The 12,857-nt window shown below is 40.8% G+C and overlaps 2 protein-coding genes across 2 annotated transcripts in view; one reads left to right on the plus strand and one right to left on the minus strand.

Annotated features, from left to right (window-relative positions):
* The window catches only part of LOC121181750 (granule associated Rac and RHOG effector protein 1-like), a 31,780-nt gene extending 28,438 nt beyond the window's left edge, over positions 1-3,342 (minus strand). The window contains exon 1 of the mRNA XM_041037881.1: positions 3,276-3,342. The gene's annotated coding sequence lies outside the window, so the exon portion shown is untranslated. The remainder of the gene's footprint in view (positions 1-3,275) is intronic.
* A 2,283-nt stretch (positions 3,343-5,625) lies between these two features.
* gpib (glucose-6-phosphate isomerase b) lies at positions 5,626-12,857 on the plus strand. Its single transcript, XM_041037893.1, has 18 exons — positions 5,626-5,810; positions 6,085-6,175; positions 6,418-6,486; positions 6,784-6,903; positions 7,054-7,137; positions 7,236-7,382; positions 7,576-7,647; positions 7,745-7,789; positions 7,883-7,936; positions 8,548-8,608; positions 9,206-9,249; positions 9,386-9,538; positions 9,813-9,942; positions 10,123-10,199; positions 11,002-11,130; positions 11,446-11,521; positions 11,750-11,816; positions 12,418-12,857. Exons 1-18 carry the CDS (start codon positions 5,692-5,694, stop codon positions 12,539-12,541), a joined length of 1,662 nt encoding a protein of 553 aa, XP_040893827.1. The 5' UTR covers positions 5,626-5,691; the 3' UTR covers positions 12,542-12,857.

The following is a 12,857-nucleotide window of genomic DNA, read 5'->3' on the forward strand; positions in this document are numbered from 1 at the left end:
TTTATTCAATATGTTTCATTCAATTCTCTTCCCCTTTTTTTCAATAGTTTTTTGTTGGGGTTTTTTTTGGGATTGTAACAACTTATACCTTTCGTGGAGTATCACCATCAATATAAGGTACTGCGTTTTGTGTAGTAACAAAACGCAGTCTTTACAGCCTCGAAGCCACTGTGGCACAAAATGCTACAACAGCCTCATAGTTTAAACACCTATCAATAACAAAATATCACACCCATAAAAACATAATGTTTCACTGAAGTATCAAAATATAACACTTATGTGGCACAAGCTGGCAAATCCCCTCACATACACTAATGTAATTACAACCAAGCCATAACTAACTAAGAATATCCCTGTAAAGAAGTGCCTGTGTAAACTAAAACTTATGGTAACATTTAGATTCCTTCCTGTAACACCTGTTGTCCCTGTGATATCAACTTGGGGAAGACAGGCTTGTCAAAATCTCAGTCTTCAGAGATAAGACATCTCATGGTTGCACGCATTTAAAAAAGAACAAAATGCAAAAACTCTGTTTATCTGCCTCGCACAATTTCCGAGAAAATCAATACACAAAACATTGTAAGTCTCATGTTCTAATAATACCACGGCCAGGGTGAACTCGTCCCTTCCCCCGACAGTGACTACTGTGTACCACTCCTCTGAATGATCTAAAACTATGCTGCAAGAGAAACACTAGAAAGCTCCTTTGTTGAAGGAAATATCATTCAGGTCTGTAGAGACAGTGGCAGTAAGGCACAGGCCTGAACTCCACCCGAGGCAAGCGCAAACAGTAATCTTGTGACTGTAGGTCGACTTCCTCACACATGCATCCGGATTCAATGTTAGACTAAGGAAAAGTGTCACTCCTGGTCATATCACATGTTGACAAACACTGACAACAAAAAGAAAGAAGGAAAAACAACTGGGGCCTTAGTACTAGTCCGCCAACCATGATGCCCATTCAGACTCAGAGTTGAATAAGCTATTGAGGAGAATTAGTTTAAACAGAGGCAGGAATTTTGCCGAGCGTTGCACGTATTTCCATAGTGACACAGCTGCGGCAGATGTCAACACACAGGTTTAGGGCTGTTTCAATGAAAGCTTGCAAAACTCAACAGGATTTGAATATCTGTCAAAACTGTGCTGTGCCCCCAGTCAACATCATCAACATACAAACTGTCCCAAAACTGAAAACCTCACAAACAGCTTTCTATTTCATTCCAAGCTTTAAAAGGTCATAACTTTTTACCATCACATTACCAACCCATCTCTTCCACCATATTACCATAAAGAGTATTAAGGTCAACAAGGCCACTAGCAAAACCAGATTTACCTATTCTGTGTATAACAATCATTTTCCTCAATAAAACATGGATATATATAACAGATAATAATAACTATGGACGCTGACTCTTAGATTCCATCTGTGAGCAGATAAGCTGTTTATGACAAAAGTTGCAGCCTTGGATCATTTTTCCTTCAGACAATCAATCACTGACTGTGATCATGAGCAATCTCCTTGGTCTATGTGATCAAATCCTAACAACTAAATGGTCATGTCAACTTCAATTTCTACACGCCATCGACCAAAACAGGAAACACATTCCACATCATGTCAAAAGACAGATCCCTGGCTAGACTGTAGATGCCTACACCCCTCCAGAGAAGTGGGGCAACGTTATTTATTAATGTAATTCCAGATATCTCTCCTCTGTACTGTGAAGACTATATAAAGACACATTACCAACATCACTGTGGTTCTGTAAGTTACTGCTGCTGCGCTCGCTGTGTGCTGTTCTTCACAACCAATCTATAGAAATGATTAAAGAAACAGTTCATAGACAATCTGGTGCATGAGCCAAGCATTCAGTCAGCATGCCTGCACTATTTTTTTTCCTGTGAAATGCATCGGATGGTAATATTACAACCCCTTGTAACACCTAATAGCTGTTTTTTCTGCTCCCTATACGTTACCAAACACAGCACGGCTACTCTCGGGCGATTAGCTATTAATGCAACAAGCAAGACAGTGTTAGCTACTTAACACTGCAACTTCAATGAGGCAGAAAATTCACTAGTGGCTTAGTTTTGTAGTTGCTAAGGGGATTATTTTAAAATCCGATCACTATTTAGCAGGAAGGTCTAACAAAATCCCCGCAAGCGCAGTTAGACGGTTTCACCGAAACTCTCTGGGATGACATGGCCCAAGTCATGGGAACATTATGTCGCAGCTATTAATACGGCCTTTTAATGCCCTAAATGCAGTGTCGCCGGAAAAGCTTCCGCGGTATCAGCGCATCCATACGTCAAACGTTAGACAAGCGAGTGACACGAAAACGCCACCGCGCACACAGACGGTAGATACCCGGTGTCCTGGGTCCGCTGCACTCCCGGCTCTGACACTCGCCCGCCGGCCACACAGAACCAGACGCTCGCTTGTTAGCTAGCAAGCTACTGCACTTTCCCTGAAGCCTACCAATACTGTCAGTCCAACCGCAGCCATAAGTTACACTGCCACATGAGCCGTGAATCACGTCTTTGTCGTCCGTTTGTCTCACGTTAACCTACGCTCCATTTTTGTGCGGTAGCGATTACCGACTGCAACGCATAACTTAAAACCATGAACGCCCAGGTCCGGTATCGGATATGCAGTCAAAGCAGGTCGCTGCTAAAGCTAGAGCTCATTAACTTACTCCCCTGTCTTACCTGCGCTGCCACGGCTGTCTGCTGTCAAGACGTGGATCAAATCTGAAGCATCGTCCACAGATACAAGCCAGCGACAGTGAAAACAGAAATAACCGATACCGCCAACTGCTCCTTCTTCGCTAGCCTAGCGCTTCATCACCAGACATCAAATTGAGACTGTACACCAAAATATGAGCGTATGGTTACACAGAAATGTCACAGGCATTTGCATCCCTGTCTGAAAACATTTGTCCAATTGTCTATGGAGATCTAAGGTTACACTTATGAGGGGAAAATTGTAATAACCATGTCACAGTGAGGTACGTCCGATAATAGACGCATCAGTGTTTCACCGTATCTAAGCAGGCTAGCTACATAGCTGAAAGAGCTAACGTTAGCTACTCAGCTATCTCTCTGCGACACGATTGTAAGCGCTGGCAGAAAGCGCGAGCTAGTGTAAGCGGCCCGGTGGTTCTCCAATACAGGCCAACAATAGTCAGTGTCACCGTAACCAAGAGCAAGCCCGAGCAGCTTCAGGAAAACACAATAAAAATGTTAGTACATGTTAAGTTAATCACCGCATCGCTCACCAGCTTTAGACATCCACCCTCTTGACAGCGAATCCCCTGTCTGTGTGACCACCGTCAAGAGCGAGTAGATTAAAACAGACACTTCCGGTGTCACTTTCACAATAAAGCAATTACGCATAAACATCTTGTATAAACAAAGTTTCATAGTAAAACCACAGGGATGAAATTAATGAGCCAGCCGAGGATTCAAACCTGGTCTCAGATAACATAAATTTATATTTCTATTTTGTTTTGAAAGAACTGTTTATGGCAAATTTCTCATTCAAGCGGAGCCATTAAATATACCAAGAATCATATTTACTGTAAATTACTGGTGTACCTTGGAGAAGGGCCGTTTTGTAATCATAGGAAATGAGGGTGCTAAAACAAAACTCTTACAACACATAGGTGTGATCAGTTTGATGTACTTATCAAAAACACTAGTTTTCATCTGAGCCATTTACTCAGTGATCAACATAAATGAAAGGTAAATAGCTGTGTATGAATTTATTCATTTATGTCTTCATTGAAGTGTCAACCCAATTAACTAATGCTTATTATTCTTTTGTTTTTGTTTTTTTTTGTTAGACTTCTAAAAGGCCATTTTTATTTATATGGTTATTTAAAACGAAGTTCTCTAGAAATAACACTATGAAAAGAAAAAAATGCATAACCAAAGATTCATTAGTCATTAGAAGTCCATTACTGCTCTTACAATATATATTGTAATAAGCTGCTGTCATCTGTCATCAGCCATCATCTATTTGAGTTTCCTTGCCCTGCCAGTGATGTGGAAATGTAATTTTATTCTACCACTGCCCTCTCTCTAAATATACCAGCTGCCTACATTAGTAAAATTTGTATTATTTTTTCATGTTTCCATTCAGATACTTTCCTTGTGATTTCCATCCCCAAGAGATTCAACAAATCTCTTACACTGTTTGCGGTTGTTGTTGTTCAGATTCGACACTCTGACTGCGCCTAAAATAAGAGTGAACTAGTCCAAGCTGCAGGCTGAGGTTTTCTCGCCCTCTACCGTGTGATAAAGCACATTACAGCCAGTACGCCACAATTTAAAAAAACGGTCACTTGGGGGCGCTGAGGTGCATAAATGGACGGCTGCGAGCATCACTTTGTTCTTTAATTTTGAAAAGTTTGCTAGTTCTAGTCATAAACAGTCTGTGGTTCTAGTCTACACAAAAAACACAGCTTACACTTCCTTTTAATCATGGTGATAGTAGAATGACAATGATATGCAATGCTCCTGAAAAGGGTCTCAAGAGAAGACAGCAAGAGAAAACCGTAATTTGACTTTGTCAGTCTGTGGCTTTACATAAAATATGATGTGCTTTAAATATACTGCATGCATCACTGTATGAATTTTCTGTTTTCACTGTCCAGATTTTTGTCTGGAGTTCTATAATTGTATAACTGTATAGTACAGAAGTATATATAATGTTCATATCCAATGCAATTTGTTCCTCCTCCCTCCTGTGTCTTTGACCAAATCACTGTAACAAAACACTAATAGACTATTAATGACTTGTAAAATAATAATAAGAAGAAGAAGAAGAAGAAGAAGAAGAATCCCTACTATACTCTCTACAGGAAAAGATGAAACTTAAAGAGTCAGTTCACCCAAATTACAAAAAGATAAATGTCCTTCAAATAAATCACAGAAAACACAGCTTGCTGATATAAGATCATAACACACAATAGTACAATATAGATATATACAACTTAGGAACCAAGGTTTTGGTCAATTCAAACAGTGAGAAAGACTTAAAAAACACATAAATAAATAGATAAATAAATACCCTCACTTTGCACATAGAAAAGGAAGAGGGAATGTAAATCTTGTGTCCGTTAAATTATAGCAATGTAAATAAGTTAATGACTTTAAATCTAATGCATTTTTTTCCCTTACTGCGCCCAAGTGCCAGTGTATGGATGACAGGACATTATATTATTTATCAAACATTAGGGAGAGTGAAAAGCTCAGACTATAACTTGAATAATTTAAAATTTTTCATTCATAGTTGGGCGAGTAAATCTACACTTCGGAAAAAAAGTTATCTCATAAAAACTGATACCACAGATATTTTTTGCAACTTTAATACGCTGTTATCTACAATGTAAATGTACAGCAAGTCTGTTTCTGAGGGATTCACAGTGAATTTAAATGAAATGTAATCTAGTGGACACTGTCTGGTGAAGTTCCCAGTACAGAAACATCGAGTGTTGGTGCACTGTAACTCTGCAGGGCAGTGTGGAGGTGTGACAAGCACAAGCCCTGAGTATAGTGTGTCCCTTGTAGGAGGGGCAACTGCGGATCTGGACTGGATGCCCTTCAAAAAGCTTTCCCTCCGACCTGCTCGGTCCCACTCAGCCAGGCTAGTTGAGCACAGCGGAGCACGGCAAACCCTCTCTGAACAGCATGGGACTCACACAGGACCCCAACTTCCAAAAGCTGCAGGACTGGTACACAGCCCATGCCCTGAACCTCAACATGAGGCACATGTTTGAGGCTGACAAGGAGAGATTCAACAAGCTCAGGTATGCTTCATAATAAAATGTTTTAAATGTGTAAAAATGCAGCATGAACTGCATATGTACACAGTTTGCAAAATGATTTTGTTGGTTCTGTACTCTGTTGGAAGACACATTCACATGAGAATGAGCTGATGCATTCAGGCCATACAGCTCATTACATAATGGTCAAAACTAGATGTCAAACCTGACCACAAAATCACACTGTTTGATTATTGTGTTTATATTTAGTCAATAAATCTTCTGTTCACATCTCTGATGTCTTTTTGTGTTTGTACAGCCTCACACTGAAAACTGAGGATGGAGACATTCTTCTGGATTACTCCAAGAACCTCATCACAGATGAAGTCATGAAGATGTTGGTTGATCTGGTAAATTTATGTTTGTCTTTATGATCCGTGGCTGTAGCTTTACTTCATGGCTTCCTCTTATCAGGAAGTCCCGTTCATCTGACTCGTGACTTCATCTCAAGGCAATTTATAATATACACAAAATGTATTAATTGGAAGGATATCCATGCATACACTGACATATGTATATATGCATCACATACATGCATAGATTTTGGGTATTGATCTGATGCTGTGAAGAATTAAGTTATTGTCTTCTTCAGGCCAAGTCAAGGGGTATTGAAGCTGCCAGAGAGAGGATGTTCAAAGGAGAGAAGATCAACTTCACTGAGGTGCTCGTTGCCAACCACGTCTGCTGTAACCTGACTTATGGCAGTGTCTACTTCTCTACATTTATCCTCTTGGGTTAAAAAAAAAAACCGGGCCAAGACCACTTTTACACCATATGACATAAAAACTACATGAGTTTGTTTTTGGTTTGTTTAAAAATTAACACTTAATACAGTGAGTGCAACAGCTGAATTAACTTTAACTGCTTTATTACCAACAGAATAAGCTTCCAGTGGTAAAAGAGCAATGCCACAGTGATGAATTTAAGTTTCTATGTGGTTTATTGTGTGCACATGAAGGGCCGCGCTGTGCTCCACGTGGCTCTGAGGAACCGCTCCAACACTCCCATCATGGTTGATGGCAAGGATGTGATGCCGGATGTCAACAAGGTTCTGGAGAAGATGAAGGGCTTCTGTCACGTGAGTCGAATGCAGCACCAGCTTTGCTGCAGAGCAGGTTACACATTTAACAGCGCAAATTTAGCAGCTGTGGTCATATGACACTTTAATGAAATCTGTAGATAAAATCCAGTTAAACACTATGATGAAGATTCTGTTTATCTGTTGCAGAAAGTTCGCAGCGGTGAGTGGAAGGGCTACACAGGAAAAGCCATCACTGATGTTGTTAATGTTGGCATTGGAGGATCTGACCTTGTGAGTGCAATTTGTGCAATATATTTTTCATGTACAGTATTTAATTATACAGCCTTATCCTTACCTTATCAGGGCTTGAACTTTAAATTGAATTGCAGGGCCCCCTGATGGTGACTGAGGCCCTGAAACCTTACTCAAAGGGTGGACCGCGTGTGTGGTTCGTATCCAACATTGATGGAACGCACATCGCCAAAACCCTGGCACAGCTCAATGCTGAGACGACCCTCTTCATCATCGCATCCAAGGTAGCTGGTTTACACAAAGCAGAATTTTGAAACCACTTCAGATTATCATCTGGATTACTGGTGAATAGTTTCAAACAACAAAAGTGGTGTTCCTGTTCCTGTTTTACACCCAAATCTTCAATGTAATTTCAGTTATATAGACATTAGTACTTGGTTATCTCTGTATTACATCTACCTGAATGTCCTTTTACAGACATTCACCACCCAAGAGACCATTACCAACGCTGAGTCGGCCAAAGAATGGTTCCTCGAACATGCCAAAGATGTGAGTGTGCAGTGGCCTCAGAAAGTAGCAAAGTCGAAACTGGACTTCATTTGTATTCTTCATGTTCTCTAAATGTATTCTCTACATGTTTCAACAGAAAGCTGCTGTTGCCAAGCACTTTGTGGCCCTGTCCACAAATGGAGTAAGTCTATCACAGACTATCAGAGGCTAAACCTTCCCTCTCTGTCCGGACATCAGATCCTAACCGTGTTGCTTTTCTCTGTCTCTCCCTCAGCCCAAAGTGAAGGATTTCGGCATCGACACAGAGAACATGTTTGAGTTCTGGGATGTGAGTTCTCTTTAAGCCTCAAAGCAGACTCTGTGCAGCAGGACTTGTCTTCATCCCTAGACAGTGATGGGGCCATAGGCAGCAGCTATAAATAAACTAGACTTTTGACCTGTGAAGTAGGTGGGACGGACGCTCTGGCCAGCAGCTGCTGGGAAATCAGAAGCCTCTCTCTTCAGACCTAGCTATTATTGGTAGCGACCTTCTCTCTTGCAGAGGTTACTGTAAAGGCTGAGTTGCATCAAAGGTCAGGGAGCTGCATTTAGTTACATTGTTGGTATTTAAAGGGTAACAGCGATGATATGGTCTTTATGTCATAGAGAAATAGCTGCCAGTGTTTTACACTCATTACATGCACAGAGTGTACAGTATGTTTTCTGTCCCTAAGACAGAGAAAAAACTTTGACCAAAGACAGAACTTCTGCAAAAGATCGAAAACTAAATGAAGTAAAGTGCATTGCTCATATTATAACTTATTGAAAATATAAGTACTTGTGTGTACTTTTTGTTGTGCTCAAAGCTCGTTTTACTTTCATTAAATACTCACATTTTGTAAAGGAGTTTTGTATAAGTCATAGATGTGTTTGAACTATTTTGTTTATTTTCTCTTTCAGTGGGTCGGTGGTCGTTTCTCTTTGTGGTCTGCTATTGGAATGGCCATTGCCCTGCACATTGGTATGTACAGTGACAACACAACTCTTTCTATTTTTATAACAATGCAAAACACTGACTTAGATTTAGCCATCTTGCCATTGTAGTATGAGAAAAGACACTGTGGCAGAAAGCAATGCATGCATCACACTTTTAATACCAAAGATGCTATAATGATAAAGACTTAGAGCTGACAGCCTTATCGGTGACTCTGTGAGCTTGTACTTAGGCACAGAGGTGCTGAATGCTAACATCATCATGTTGACATGCTGATGTTTTGCAGATGTAATGTTTATCATGTCGACCATCTTAGCACGCTATCATGCTAATGATGGTGCTAGATGAAAAGTCAGGGGATTACCAGATGAACTGTAATGATACAGTTCATCTTTTGGGAACCATGAATGTCTGTGCAAAATTTTGTGGCAACCCATCCAATATTTGCTGTGATATTTCAGTCTGGACTAAAGTGATGGACCAACCACTATTGCCATCCCTAGAACACTTCTCTTGTAGATGCATATTATGAAAATATTAATATATTATTCTAGTCAGTTCAACTGATAATCAACAGTTAATTCCATCAGATAACTTTTCTGTTTCATCCCTTCTCCTCATCAGGCTTCGACAACTTTGAGAAGCTTCTTTCAGGAGCTCACTGGATGGTAGGTAAACTAGGATGAGAAGATAACAGCTTCAGTTCCCCACCACTCTAATATAAAAAATCCATTCACATGATCCCTCCTGAAGAGAACATACAGAATAAATGAATGTAAATTGGCATCCCTCTCTCCCCTGTAGGACAACCACTTTCGCACTGCTCCTCTGGATAAGAACGCTCCCGTCGTGCTGGCTCTGCTGGGCATCTGGTACATCAACTTCTTCCATGCTGAGACCCACACCATGCTGCCCTACGACCAGTACATGCACCGCTTCACTGCCTACTTCCAACAGGTCTGCCCCGGCACTGCCGCAGGCATCACAGGTTCCTGTGAGAGCCCCCAAGAAACAATCAAGTATCATTTTATACTGTGGTTCAAAAGATTTTGAATTAGGTTGTTCTAGTTTGTTAGGAAAGATCCTTCAGACTGACAAAGGAGAGAACAACTTGTTTGCATGGTAAAATTAACTCTGACTGACAGGGCTGTTAACATCCGTCTGCATCTATCAGAGAGAACTGAATGTATGTGACAGATTTGATAATGCGATAAATGTGCCTGTTACCCAGGGTGACATGGAGTCCAATGGAAAGTACATCACTAACCATGGAGCACGTGTAAACTACCACACTGGGCCAATAGTCTGGGGAGAGCCAGGAACCAATGGACAGCATGCGTTCTACCAGCTCATCCACCAAGGTATCGTCACAAAATCATCATTGTTTAATATCAGAATCATATTAGTGATTCAGTCAGTTAGAGTGTCTTGATTTTATCCTAGTATCCTTATCCTATCTTTACTGTTAGCCCTGCCAGGTGGTCAGTCTGATGCTATGAGTTATTTAAACCTGTTATTAATGCAGTATGTGTTCGACTCAGGAACACGTATGGTGCCTTGTGACTTCCTGATCCCAGCTCAGTCCCAGCATCCCATCAGAGACAACCTGCACCACAAGGTATCACTGGTGTTATCACAGAGAGCTCTATCAAAAACCAGCAGGGTACTCAAGGGTATATAAGATATGATGATGTTTCTTATCATCTTTTAAAATTTATACCTACTGAAATGCCTGACTTGTGATAGATTAAAACCTGCAGGAGAAGGTTTCCATTTTGCATGTATGAAAACTTCCTTTTTTTCCTTGTTGTAAGGAGATTTGTTTAATTAAATACTGGGGGAAAAACCCTAACTGCTGAATACACTTTATGTTGACAGTATGAATTTAAATTATAGTTTTTCACATTTCCTAAACTACCTCAAAACAGAAGATGTTTTGAGGTCAGTCTGAGCTGCTGCTGCAGTGGTGTGTAGTTGTGTGAGTGTGTGTGTGTGTGTTAATGACCTGGAAAACCTGAGGAATACATACTTTTGATGGATCATCCATAAAGGTCAAAGGTTCTTCCACCAGAAGAGCCAGCTGGAGCGACAGACACTGAGCGTCTGTGTGCTCCAAGAGCGTTGATCCGACCTCCTTGGTGCTCTGACCTTTTTGCTGACACTTGTAATTGAACGTGTATTCTTTGACAGGTTCATGAATAATTCAATATTCAAGAGAAAATTTACACCGTCAAACAAATTATGAACTAATTTATTTTTTTTATAAATGATTTTTGCATAACACACATGATAGCCAATCAAATCTAAAAGGCAATATGTAACATGACAGTACAACATAGAGACATCTCTCATTGTAAATCACTGTAAAAAATACAGTGGACTGAACTGTATCTGAATGTGTGTGTTGGCTGTGGTTGTAGATCCTGCTGGCCAACTTCCTGGCCCAGACAGAAGCTCTGATGAAGGGTAAAACCACAGAGGAGGCCAGGAAGGAGCTGGAGGCCAGTGGCCTGAGTGGAGAAGCTCTGGAGAAAATCCTGCCTCATAAAGTGAGTCAAATCAAGGGAAAATGACTTACATGACTCTCGTGTGGAGAATGGACACTCTGTGCTAATGAGAACAAACTTCAACCTGAACTTGAGAAGAGGTAGTCGTCTCACGTTACACACAGAAGACAAATCATGAGGAAGCGCAGTGAGCAGACCACGCTGACTGCTAAGACTGGAGAAAGCAAGCATAGGATGTAGTGCCCCCCAGTGACCGTGAAGAAACACAGCAACCTCAATTTTATTAAGCGCATTTACAGTGATGGCAGGGACAAAACAAACTGTGTATGATGAAGTGTTTCTCCATGTTTGACACAGGTATTCCAAGGAAACAGACCAACCAGCTCCATCATCTTCAAAAAACTGACACCGTACACACTTGGAGCACTTATAGGTGAGAACAAACAATCGTTTTTCATGATTCACATGTCACTCATATCACGATTAGGTCTATAAAAGGAATATTGGTGCCTGGGACAGAGTAGTAAGAGAGCAGGTTATATGGCGAGCGGCTCCATTGTGTTCCCTCGGAAATCCCATTTAATTAAAACCAAATAACCACTTAAGTCTCTCTGCAGTAACATGTTTGCTGTAATAATCATTATTCTGTCTTGTTTCATAGCGATGTATGAGCACAAAATCTTCATCCAGGGTGTAATGTGGGAGATCAACAGTTTTGACCAGTGGGGGTAAGTCAGTTTTTTCTACATCTACCAGCTGTGTTGAGCAGATTTCTCATACTCATCTGTTTTGCAGCTAAGATTTGTTTAAACCCTACAGAACTCTGTTCAAAATTTCCAAAAAATACTAAAAATGTCCAGCTGAATTTTAAGAAATGCAGCCATGAGAACATAAAGTATTGAGTTTGAACATTTCACTCAGCGTAAACATCACATGGTTGGAACAAACTCATTCAGAATAGATGCATGATACTGTTAAAAGCTCTTTATGGGGAAATAAAAGAGGAAGGTGGATGCTAAGGGGATAATCAGTGTGACTATGTCTCGGGGAGTTGGTGAAAAGAAGCATAATTGTGCCAGGATACATGACGATAGCTGAGAAATCAGTGACTTCTATGTGCCCTGTTTTTTATTCTATTTCTGTACAATCCTGCACATCAACAAGAAAAAAAAACTACAACCAACAAAGTGATTCAAAAACTCACAGTGTTAATGTGGTTGGAACTATCTGTTTTTGATTAAATCCTTCATATGTTCCTCGAGCCTCCACATCACCGCACCCATCCTCTCTCTTCTGTTTGTGTCTTTCCTTTCTGTTCCACATTACCAGAGTTGAACTGGGCAAGCAGCTCGCAAAGAAGATCGAGCCTGAGCTCAAGGACACTGCAGAGGTCCACTCCCACGACTCCTCCACCAACGGACTCATCAACTTCCTCAAGAAGAACTTTGCCTGAGCCCGCGTCAGCTCCCCAACAACTTTCACTTTACTGCACAACGTTATCCGTCTCATCAGCTCATGAGCTGCGTGAACAGGAGACTCGCAGAGGCAGCTGGTCACTCCCACGCAGTCGAGCTGAAGCACTCTGTATGTTTGTACTCTCATTATGAATATCGTGACTGTCTACAGTGCTGTCTTTTCTATGTTTGTTACAGTAGTTTAACACTGTGAGGGAAAAGCTTTTTGTATCAGAGCGTCGTGGAAGGAGGAGAGAGATATGTCTGTCCACTGTCACAAGAAATGTAGTTTCTGGAATAAATATCTTAACACAG

This window comes from Toxotes jaculatrix, chromosome 1 (genome assembly GCF_017976425.1).
Source record: "Toxotes jaculatrix isolate fToxJac2 chromosome 1, fToxJac2.pri, whole genome shotgun sequence".
Classification (NCBI taxonomy): Eukaryota; Metazoa; Chordata; class Actinopteri; family Toxotidae; genus Toxotes; species Toxotes jaculatrix.

Coding starts and splice junctions, on each gene's coding strand:
- gpib (XM_041037893.1), top strand. CDS start 5,692: ATGGGACTCACACAGGACCCCAACTTCCAAAAGCTGCAGGACTGGTAC. Junction 7,383..7,575: donor TCTTCATCATCGCATCCAAG/GTAGCTGGTTTA, acceptor GTCCTTTTACAG/ACATTCACCACCCAAGAGAC. Junction 9,943..10,122: donor CTACCAGCTCATCCACCAAG/GTATCGTCACAA, acceptor TGTTCGACTCAG/GAACACGTATGGTGCCTTGT.